The sequence below is a fragment of the Protopterus annectens genome, chromosome 10.part0 (assembly GCF_019279795.1).
Source record: "Protopterus annectens isolate FY-2018-M chromosome 10.part0, PAN1.0, whole genome shotgun sequence".
Lineage (NCBI taxonomy): Eukaryota > Metazoa > Chordata > Ceratodontiformes > Protopteridae > Protopterus > Protopterus annectens.
The window spans coordinates 1,645,652,411-1,645,665,070 of NC_056744.1; the positions used below are offsets into that span (position 1 = coordinate 1,645,652,411).

General features: G+C 38.9%; 1 protein-coding gene across 1 annotated transcript in view; it reads left to right on the forward strand.

Moving 5' to 3' along the window:
- The window catches only part of LOC122814359 (integrin alpha-X-like), an 845,034-nt gene extending 838,109 nt beyond the window's left edge, over positions 1 to 6,925 (forward strand). The window contains exons 18-19 of the mRNA XM_044086945.1: positions 6,636 to 6,761; positions 6,920 to 6,925. Of these exons, the coding sequence (XP_043942880.1) occupies positions 6,636 to 6,761; positions 6,920 to 6,925 (132 nt within the window). The remainder of the gene's footprint in view (positions 1 to 6,635; positions 6,762 to 6,919) is intronic.
- Positions 6,926 to 12,660: the final 5,735 nt, after the last annotated feature.

Sequence of the window (12,660 nt, forward strand, 5' to 3'; positions counted from 1 at the left end):
TATGTTTACAGGTGAAGTATTCTCTTTATTTTTCACCACCACTACTGCACATTTCAAAGCAGAATCCGAAGGGGTAGTAAGACCCACATTACACATTCATCTACTGCACCTGTTTTCTTAAGCACATTTTTACTTCAGTCTTCCATCATCATACACATATAGAGTACACAGCTGTCACTGCACGTAGAGGGCACTGCAGCAAATAACAGAAGGACATTATTGTATCATTTGGGAAGCTATCTACCCTGGGAAACTACCACATTAACAATGCACCCCTAAGAGTTGATACAGTTGTTCAACATTTGCAACTAATGCGGACAGTGACATAACTTTTGGCCATAATGTATCTACTGTCCTAATAAGGTCCTTCTATATTGTGCAGCTTATAAAAGATCCAAAAAAGAAGTACAGGAGCAAACCAAGGCTGGCAACAAAAATCAGCATAAATCCAGCAGTCACTGAGGCTTATTCAAGCAGCAGAAATAAATGCTAGTTCAAACAATGACTAAATCCATGCCAAACACAAATAAAATCCAAGCTGTTTATTGGTAAGCGCTTTCACCCTGTAAGGGCTTTGTCAAACCATAAGAAACAAACACTGAATAAAATCAAATCACATTTTATAAGGAAATAGGGCTGACATCACTTCCTGTTCCTGATTGAAACTTTTCAGTATGCAAAAACAATACATATATATATAAAAATGTATATAAAAAACTATATATATAAACAATACATATATAAAAAATACACATGTGTGTATAAAGGCATATTTAAAAGATTTCTTAACATTCTAAAATATGTATGTTTATCTCACAGTGAGTCTCCTATTCTTAAGAACAGGTTTCAACGGAATTTTATCATTCAGACCTGGTCTCCGGTCTGCTGTTAGTCTGATAATCCATTTTAATTCCAGTGTTTCAGTGTAATTGCAGATATCCCCTCCCCTAACACTGGGTTCACTGATCTGTATAACTAAGAATATAAATGAATGTGTATTGTCACTGTCTATAATGTGTTTAGAAAGTGCACTGCGTGGAGACAGTGTGCAGATGTGATAAAGGTGTTCCCTTATTCTATCTCGTAGGCATCTGTATGTCTTGCCTACGTAGAATGCTTGACAAGCAGTGCACTTAGCTAAGTAAATGACATGTGATGTATTGCAATTAGCACTGAGTTGAAACCTGAAACAATAGAAAGTAACTGGGTGAATGAACTGGGAACTGGTATCTACAAATTTGCAAAAATTACAACAATTACACGGAACAGTACCCACAATATTGTTCAAACACTCATTAGGCTGTGTAGATAGGTGGGAGTAACAAAGTAATCTGTGTAGGTTAGACTTGTTCCTATATCTAAGATAAGGCTCCTCACCAACAATGTCTTTGAGTTGTGAATCAAGTAAGAGTAGATTCCAATTCTTGTTCAAAACCTCTCTTATACTGTTTATATCTTGCGTATAACTAACAGAAAATCTGACTGGTGGATTCCTAACTTCAGGACATATATCAGGGACATTCTCAACTGGATATGGTTGTGAGAAATATGGTCTGGCAATACCATTCCTCAGCCCCAAAACACCTTCAAAGTGGGAGGTGATCTCATCTGGCCTATATGCTCTTTGTAGAAGCCTGTCATTTAAGTTTGACAACTCTTGTAAGATGCTATCATAATTTGGATTCATCCTGGATGCTCTTATCTCCTGTCCCCTTATCAAGTTCTTATAAATGTAATTGGGGTGCATGCTTTCCCGATGTAACAGGGAGTTCCTATAACACGTTTTTCTAAAGACTCCAGTATTGAGCATCCCATTTGGCAGTCTGTCAACAAAAACATCCAAAAAAGTAATGCAACTAATCGAACTCTCAATAGAAATGTTCAAAAAAATGGTTAAACTATTAATCTCCTTATGGAAGTCATCCAGGGCTTTGTCTGTACCAGTCCACAGGAGGAAAAGATCATCAACAATACTTGCATAGAAAACAACGTTTCTTGAAACTATCTATGACAAACAACTTATTACGTTCTAACCTAGATAGATTACTTTGTCAGTCTATCCTACATAGATTACTTTGTTACCCCCGCCTATCTACACAGCCTAATGAGTGTTTGAACAATATTGTGGATACTGTTCCGTGTAATTATTGTAATTTTTGCAAATTTGTAGGTACCAGTTCCCAGTTCATTCACCCAGTTACTTCCTATTGTTTCAGGTTTCAACTCAGTGCTAATTGCAATACATCATATGTCATTTATTTAGCTAAGTGCACTGCTTGTCAAACGTTCTACGTAGGCAAGACAGACGCCTACGAGATAGAATAAGGGAACACCTTTATCACATCCACACACTGTCTCCACGCAGTGCACTTTCTAAACACATTATAGACAGTGACAATACACATTCATTTGTATTCTTAGTTATACAGATCAATGAACCCAGTGTTAGGGGAGGGGATATATGCAATTACACTGAAACACTGGAATTAAAATGGATTATCAGACTAAGAGCAGACCGGAGACCAGTTCTGAATGATAAAATTCCATTGAAACCTGTTCTTAAGAATAGGAGACTCACTTTGAGATAAACATACATATTTTAGAATGCTAACAAATGTTTTATATTTGCCTTTATACACAGATCTGTATTTTATATATATATATATATATATATATATATATTTATATTTATATATATATATATTTATATTTATATATATGTATTGTTTTTGCATACTGAAATATTTCATTCAGGAACAGGAAGTGATGTCAGCCCTATTTCCTTATAAAATGTGATTTGATTTTATTCAGTGTTTGTTTCTTATGGCTTGACAAAGCCCTTACAGGGTGAAAGCGCTTACCAATAAAACAGCTTGGATTTTACTTGTCTTTGGCACAGATTTAGTCATTGTTTGAACTAGCCTTTATTTCTGCTGCTTGAATAAGTCTCAGTGACTGCTGGATTTATGCTGATTTTTGTTGCCGGCCTTGGTTTGCTCCTGTACTTCTTTTTTGGATCATTTATTTATTTTATTAGTAACAGGAGCATTTGGACCGTGATAACACTTACCCTTACAGTACAGCTTATAAAAGAGATTGTGTCTAGATCTAGGGATGCCATTGTCCCCCCATTACTCTGCCCTCATTAGGTCAGTCATTAAATATAATACCCCTTTGGCATATATCTGCCCAGACACATGCAATAACTGAAATTCCCACAGAGATACATTACTAAAAGAATACAAAGCCTAAATAATATGTCCTACGTGGACTAACTGAAAGATATGTTACTATATTCAGTAGCCTCCAGACTGCTAAGAAGTTTTCTGCTTCTGATATACAAGGCATACTCTGATCCATTGCTAATGAACCTACTGTGCATCAGCAACTCGAATGGCATAAAAACACTCAGTCTAGGGATCTAATCCTCCTCTGCAACACCAACAGAATGGATTAAAGGGACAGGTGTATCTCACAGGGGATACCACTTCTCTGGAAATGACTCCCCAAACATGTAAAGCAAATCTCATCCCTGTCGATATTCAAGCACAGTTTGGATCTATGGATGGTTAATAGAAAATTTACCCCACAACTGCACCTTATAACTACAGTGAATAGAGGCAGCTCCTAGATGTATTATCCTATGTGTGGGTCCCTTCAAATTAACTACTGTATGATCCCATTTATTCTCACTAGATATAATATATAATTATCTGTAATGGGTATGGGTTAAGCACCAAAAGGGAAATTGGCAAGACTTAAAATAACCCGCAAGGGTAGTTAGCCTAGTACTTACCTATAAACCTATGAACCTATGACAATAGACCTGGGCAATATTGTTAAAAAATGAGTAAATAAATCAAAGCCAGAAAAGTGAAAATCGACATATATATATATATATATATATATATATATATATATATATATATATATATATATATATATATATATATGGGTCTAGGACAGATTATCGACTGCACTTTCCACCGAATGGTAAATCGGTGGACACACTTGCATGAAAGTGCTGTTCATCGAAGCAGCACTTTCATGTAAGTTTGTATGTTGTGCCGGTCGCACTACGGTGCAGGTAAGGGAAAGTTCCCTTTTCCCCACTGTAGTGCGACCTCAGAGTGAGAGTATTATAGTGGGGGGGGTACGGGGACTTGCCCCCTGCATAAACGTAGATTTAGTGTGTTTTTTGTTTTAGTAACACACTTTAACGAAAGTGCTTTTTCAATAAAAGCACTTTCGTTAAAGTGTGTTCGGTAATAGTGGATTCGGGATGTTGTAATTTCGAGCAACAGTCCTAGATCCATATATATATATATATATATATATATATATATATATATATATATATATATATTGTTTGCAGGGTACCCAGAATGAGCTGCATTCTAGTGCATGTCAGGCTGTTCTCCAAGTGTGCTTTTTACAACATATGCTTTTTAAACTTTCATTAGTTTGGTGGGCATCAGATTGTGCAATCAGGATTGTGATAGCCCAGTCATGACCCTTCAACCAGCTCTATGCTTTTTTCTTTTAATAACAGCAAACTGCTTAGCAGAAATAGTATGAAAGAGGCAGGCTCTTCAGAAACATACATTGTCCATGGTGGAAGTATACTTCTCTTGGGGGGCTTCATTCTGCAGTTCTGGAGCTGGTGTACAGGACTTTGTAGAATTTTAGAAATTCTTGTTATATCCCTGCCTTTGTTAGTATGATTCTATCAGTGGAGTTGCTCAAGAAGATGACCTAAGGTGATAATCCACAATATGAACCATGCAACCCAGATAGGAGATGGTGCTGGCTAAAGCCAACTAGACCTTTACTGCCAGGGAAGGGATGGATTCAGGGGCTAGGTAAGGACCTTTCCGTTTTTCAGGGCATTTGTATTGCTTCATCTGGAGAGCTGCGTTCTGTTTTGGGATCTTTCATGAAGAAAACTAAACATCGTACTCAATGAGATACTCCACAGGAGGGTGAAAAATATTATCTAGAGAGGTGAATAAATGGACATGGCTTTGAAGGTATCTGTTCAGTTCTAAAAGTATAAAACCTCGAGGACATGCAAGACAGAGAAGATATATTATGGACCTTTGTGATTCTGTGAGAGAGAATACAGGGTGTATAGCATAGGAATAGGTACAGAGCAAGTAGGAGGACACCACGCATGGAAGACCGAAGGAAGGAGGCTTAAGTCTGATGTTAGACAGCATTTCTTTACAGATTGGTTGTAAAGTCCAAGAACTCACTGCTTTGTTGTGGTGTAGACTAGAAGTAAAGCATAGACTGAAGTCTGATTAAACACTTGTAGTTGGAGGGAACCACTCAGGTGGCATAGAGGGTGGGAGGGTTTTCGCTTATGAAGCTGTCTTAGGGGAGGTATGGTCAAAAGAGTTTGGGGGACAAGGCAGAGAGTGAGTAGGGCATCTAAAAGAACCTCTCCAGAATGGAAGTGGAGATGGATGAGCCCCCAAGGTTCCCCTTAGGATCCAGAACAAGGCCCATGAGTACTACTGTAAGTCTAGGGGGAGAGAGTAGGAGGCAAGTTGGTAGACCCAGCGTGTACATGGGGCAGTGGAAGCCAGGCTGGTAGACATGATGTCCCATGGGAGAACAAAAATTAAAAGAAGATGTGTGACTGGGGGGCAGGGCTTAGTGGGCAGGAATGGCTACTTTCATACACAATCACATTAATCTATTAATTTGAGGACAGCTCCATTTTGACTGCTTTTTCTTATAGGTAGAGAACTAATACAGAATGCAGATGTTTTATTTACTTTTAAATATTTTCTTAACATGATTGTCCATCTGGGTTGAGACCCATTTTAAGATGTTGCCTGGGAATGGCTTCTGATTATGTGACCTGGTCAAACTAAAGCATGGAGACTAAAGGAATCAAACCCAGAACTCCTAGATGACGCTGTGCTAAACTGCCAGACAGAATGTTTTGAATGTGGATTAAAGAGGTTACATAGTTACAAAGCATGGCAGATATAAAAGTTGGTAACATTTTCTTTAATGCAAAATTGTTAGAATTCTGTGAGTTTGAAAAGCAGAAAGGTGGCACAGTGGGCCAGTGGATAACAATGTCTCGCAGCACCTAGTTCTCCAGTTAATTTTTCAGTCTTTGCATATCCTTCCTCTGTCTGCTTGGGTTTTTACAAGGTGTTAGAATTTGCTCCCATAACCCAAAGATGTACCACAAAAGAACTGGTGATTCTTCATATTTCCCTTAATTGTGTGTACAGTATGTGTAGTTTGCATGTGAATGAATACAAGTCTGTATGTGCATCTTGTGAAAGGCTGGCATCCCGTTCAGGATTAATTTCCTTGTCTTGCTCCTACTGAGGGTTGTAACTCTAAACTGGATTAAGTAGCAATAGTGAGAAAATGAATGCATGGACAAACAACAAATGAATAAATAGGAGACATTATTTTGAAAGCATAAAGTAGTTACAGTCATAATAAGAAGGGAACTGTAGCATATTCACATATGTGACTGTTTCAACCCAATGTTATTCACTGAGGAAAAGCTAAGATTTAATTTTTGCCCATCTGCCTTAAATTTTGCCTTATCAAGTTACACTGTCCTGAAAGTACTGAATTGTTTCCCATACCTTTCTCCACAGACTTGTCTGAAGGACTTTTCTAGTGCAGTAAAGCTCAGAATGAACTTTTCTCTGGCAGCAGTAGCATCCGGCAACACCCTCAAGCCTGTTCTTCATGAAAAGTGCCAAACAAACTACTCTGCTTTGGTAAGTGCAAACAGTAAGAGCAAGACCTCAAGCAGCTTTATAACCATGAAACTTGAAAAAAAAACAGCTTTATCCGTAAGAAAATGGGTGATTTTATTTAAAATACACAGTAAACTAGTAAGTGCTTTTGCCTCTTCTATAAAATAATACTTCACCAGATTTAAAACTATGAGAAACTCCAGATCTGATATTGTCAATTTTCACGTAATCATTGACTGTGGGGCTCGGTTCTGAACCTCGGAACCGACTTGGCCACTTACTTCGGCTGTCGCCTTCCAAATTCTTGAGCTAGGCTCTACCCATAATGCTCCTCTGTAAATTACCTCAGACCTCATTTGCTGCTCCATGTGTCAGATGTGTTCAACCTCTCTCGAGCTTTGGCGTTATCATAAGTGAGTTTTATTCCATATTATTCCTATATACTCTATATTTTCTATAAATGTCTATCCTTTTATAGAGCTTTCTTCTGCTCAATTCTTATGGATTTCTACTATTTCCTCTTTTCTTCAACCCTTCCCTTCTGCCATTTTGTAGTTCTTTCTTAACGTACCATTGCTGGCACTTCCTTTACCTTTTTAGGTATTCTCTCATTACCATAATTGGTATCATCTTCACCCTTTCTTAAAAAATAATACATAAATATATATACTCTTTCTTTCCTCTTTAGCGTGTGTATGTGTGTATGACTCTGTTTGACCTTTGCTACGTTTGGCCAGATTACTTTTTCTATGGCTGACAAACCTTCCAAGTGCACTTCTGGCTTTAAGAGCTGCCAAAAGTGTGAAAGGAAGATCCCCAATTCAGATGGGCATGTATGTTGTGTTTACTGTTTGGGCGCTGTACACTTACAAGAGGACTGCACCATCTGTCATGCTTTCTCTGCCAGGACTCTAACTGAGCGGAGAAATAAGCTTGTTTTGAAAGGCTTGCTCAAAGGAGAATTTGAAGAGGCCATATCTGGTCCAAAGACCGAAGCCAGGACATCAACTTCCTCATCATCATCCTCTAAGACAAAAAAAGATTGCACTTGGTACCAAGCAGTTCCTTGGAACTGCCTGCAAAACTACAAAAGCAGCCTTCAGTATTGACAGTTTCCCAGGCACTGACAGGCAAAGATGACTTTGCACCAACAATTTCTTCTACACCTAAAGCTTTGAAACCTGAGGTGCTGTCGGAACTGAAACAAGCTGTATTCAAGACACTACCTAGAACCACTTACTTGCCATCAGTCAGTCCTTTTGCGGACTGACCACCAAGTCCATTCGTGCAACCAAGACCACCTAGGTCTCCTTTGGCGTCGTACATTCTGTCCACTGGGAGCCTCTTGGAATCAGACATCATGAAGCTGGTGGACCAGCTGTTGACAGCGGGGAGATTACCTCCAACTTCAGTTCCCAGCCAGCTCGGCACTGGGACCTGCCCTTCCTTGAAATCATCTAATCTTCCTCCTCCAACTCCAGTTGAGTCTTTGGAGCCCCTGGCACTGACCTGCCTGGCTCTGACTGTCTCAGTTCCAGTAAGAGCCTCTTCTCCAGAACCGAGAATTGCCTTGAGCTCCTCCAGTTTATCAGAACCAGAGGTGTCTCACGGTCGAGGTTTCATCTCTGGGTCTGAGGGGCAGAGTTCAAATTCTTTTTTTTTTTTCGAAACCTTCCTTGCCCCTTGGTGCATTGGTGTTCATGGGCTCAACCCGGGCTTCTGCTTCAGGGGCCACCACTTCAATGTGGGGTGGAACCATGGTTCTGGAAGGAGTCTATTGTGGTTCCAGGCTCCCATCCCTCTACGGGGGGGGCTAGCCTTCAGGATCATTGAGAAGGCCTTGTCCATTGTTGACTCCCAGTCCTTGCCATCCCTATCAGGCCAGACAACTGTATCCCCTTGACCAGAACTACCATCGGCCTCATCCCTGGGACAGGGGGCACAAAAGCCTCAGGAGAGGCCCACCTTGGTGGTTTCCTCTTTGGATACTTTTTCGGAACATCCCCCCAAAGAAATACCTATGAAGAAAAAGTGCAAGAGGAAGCACCTAGACTCCTCACAGGAATACAATACATGCAGCCATTAATCTCCAAAATTGTACTAGAAATGGTTCTTTGTCACATGTTTTTACCTTTAATAATGTTAACTTCAATTAAAATCATGCAAAGCTATAGGAACATCTCTTAAAAACCTTTATTGTAATCTTGTGTTAGCATACTGGGTTAATTTAGAACATTTTTAGAACATTTTTTTTATTGTATAAAATATAATATACTATAATTTTTGTTGATGATTTTTTTTTTTTGTTCGAAGATTCATTGGAAGATATATTGAGTTCCTGAATACATTTTCACTATATATCTTTAAATGTGACACAAATTAGGTTGAAATTTTTATTGATTTTTAGATGACATTGAGGAAAAAAAAACAACAAGGAAATAACAGAAGAAAGAAACAGAAGTATTAGGAAGACACAGTAGGAAGAATGCTATTCTTCACACACCCCCAACACCCCATATACACAAAAAAATTTTTCATAATATAGTGAAACGTTTTTTAATTTAACTAGTGATGATTTGGTTTTCTCTGATGCATTTTGATTATAGGTGATATTGCAATAGAGATAGAGATATTGCATCTATTTTTTTTACTTTTATTACACATCTAGGACGTCCTTCTATTTAAATTAGTAACAATGAGAGATGAGAGAGAGAGAGTAAGGAATAATGATGAGAATGAATACTACTGGCCAATATAATAATAATTATTGTATATTGTATAGAGATACAATTTTTACATTTATTATGAGATTATAAAAAAAAGACTAAAATGAAAAAAAACATCCTTTACATAAGAGAACTATAAATCTTTTAATCTTATGCTTTGTTAGAGAGAGAGTGAGAAAAAACAATCTCCTCTGAGAGGGAGGTACATTTGCAATACATTGCTGCAGTGTATAATATATATATATATATATAATTTATACATGTTTTTATACATCCAGATAATGGTGCTAATGATGAATTAATGAATAAAAGAGAGTCAAGAAAAAAAATTTAATTTATTTGCATGTAAAATGCTGTTGTTTCTATATAGGAAAGAATAATAGAGAAAAGAGAAAAAGAAAACGAAAGGATATATAATGAGAGCACATGAGATGAAATGAGAGGAACTAGCCAAGCATGTACTACAAAATAACACCACACACAAATTTTAGATTTTTAATTAGGGAGATTTTAGTTATAGGACAGTTAACAGAGACTGGCAATAAGAGAAAGAAAAAGGAAAAAAATGAAAAGCTATAATTAAGCTATCTGGTCATGGTCTCAATGATAAATTTTCATTGATTTCATTTTTTTTATATAATATTTTGAAAGATAAACCTTGAAACATTATAGTTTAATTATATTATATATGTATATATGTTTTTTTTATTTTTTTTTATTTTATTCATTTATCATTTATTTATTAACATGAGATATTATTATATAATTTTATTTTCATGGAAAATGATGTATTTTTTTAACTTGCATGTGACTTGCTAATGTGTTTTTCATTGGTGCTTACTTATATATAATAAGTTGATTTATTTTTTTGTTTTTGTTGAAGTCTGATGAGCTCCCAAGCAACGTGAAAGCGCTTACTTATTTGAATAAAGGACTTGTCTTTTCATTCATCTGGTTTTGCTTTGTTTGTTGTGGAGTATCATCCTCTTCTGATTTTGGATCCTCACAGGAATACTTCATGGAAGATACCAATTTTGATGAGGGGGAAGGTTCCCCCAGGTCACCCCCGATGATGTTTCCTTCAGGGACATCTTGGAAATCATGAAACAGAGGGTTGGCTGGACTTCCCCTCCAAAATTCCTTGGAGGAATTGGTATATCTGAAGGCTTTTCATGCCCAGCCACTACCTCTTGGATCCCTTTGCCTGCTGACAACCTAATTAAACTGATTGTGCAGCAGGCCCGGAATAGTCCTGATGCCATCGAGTTGATCCCCAAGAGTCCTGACCACATCCTTTCTGCCCCTAACGATGAGCAGCATTGGGCTAAGGGCGTCCCTGTTAACACCATGGTGATAGCAGCAGCCACAAAGAAAGAACTTGCAGAGGAAAGTCCTGCTATCCATCCTCTTAACAAGGAGTCTAGGACTATGGATGGGGTTTGTGAAGTGCATTTACGCTTCTTCAACCTTTGCTCTCAGTGCTTTGAATTACATGGTGCACTTTACCAGGTTGCAGAGAGATCTGATTAAAAGACTGTCAGATACTCTCACAGGAGCAGTAGCTGAAGGCGTACAAGACAAGGTTACCTCTCAGCTCACCACCCTTGAATCAATTTCCAACTCGTCCATAAGGCTAACAGCCCATGCAGCCAAGGGGACGACAAGAGCAGCAGGTTTAGGAATTGCCATTAGGAGACATGCCTCGATGCACTTGTGTGACATTGCGGAGCCATTTAAATCTTCATTTGTCAATGCTCTGTTTGATGGAACATTCCTGTTTGGACTCAAGGTTATGGACACACTGATGTGAGAAGGATGGGAAGACTCTTTCTGACGTGGACATATGCTTCTTCACTCCTCAGCGTCCCTATTCTAGGAACCAGAGAAGTGGGAGGCTATGGTTCAAAAAGTCTCAATGGCCATTCCAGCACTCACGTGGCAAGGACTTTCCCCAGAGCAGAGGAGAAAATAATGATGAAAGATGCCATCCTAGAGGCAGAAGTGGCCCGCAGACTCAAGGGTCCATTGACTTCTTCTCTGGTAACTCCTATCAGTGCTCCTGAATCGAAGCCCAATTCCCTTCCTCTGGAGGCAGTCGGGGGATGATTATCCCAGCACCAGTCTGCCTGGCTTCAGATCACATTGGACAAATGGGTGCAGGGGATCATTTCCAGAGGCTATACCATTCTCCTTACTTCAAATCCAAAAATGCAAAAAAGACTCCTGGACGTTCCACCCAGTCACAAGGAAGCAGCAGTCATAGAAATTCAAAAACTGCTTGAAAAAAGAATCATCCAAGAAGTCCAACCAGACCTAAAAGGATCCAGTTTTTACTCAAAATTCTTTTTAGTGCCCAAAATGACAGGGGACTGAAGACCCATTTTAGATCTCAGCCAGTTCAACAAGGCAGTCCAACAAACCAAATTCCAGATGGTCTTGGTAAAGTCAATTCTTCCGTTCTTGAAAAAAGATGATTGGATGTGCTCTATAGATCTTCAGGATGCATATTACTATATAAAAATTGGCAAGTGCTCCAGAAGGTTCCTGCGCTTCCGGCTGGGAGCCAGTCATTTTCAGTTCAGAGCACTGCCCTTTGGTCTCACTACAGCCCCCATAGTGTTTACCAAATGCATTGTAATGGTAGCAGCTCATCTCAGACTGCAAGGATTTCGAGTATTTCCTTATCTTGACGACTGGCTCCTTACTGCTACTACCAGACATCAACTCGAAAAAGCAAGGGATTGCACCCTACATCTTTGTGTTTCATTAGGCATTACAGTAAATCATGAAAAGTCATATCTACAACCCCATACAATGTATGGAAGTTATCGGAGCCCTACTGAACACTGTTACAGAAATTGCTTCACTCCCATTAGACAGGGCTCTAGAAGATCAGGTCCCAAGTAAACCATATAGTTCAGAACAGAAATGTTCCAGCCCAAGTCACTCTACAGGCGCTAGGCTCAATGGCAGCCTCTGTAACTCTAGTTCCCCTGGCCAGTTATCACATGTGTATTCTACAGTGGCTTCTAGCCTCATAATGGTCGTTAATGAATCAGCTATCATACAGCATTTTGGTCACCAATCGCTGCAAACAAGACTTGTCTTGGTGGCTTCTTTCCAAAGAGATTCTTTTGGGCCGTCCCTTCATCCTTCCACAGCCCCAAGCCATAGTGACCATGGACACTTCTCAG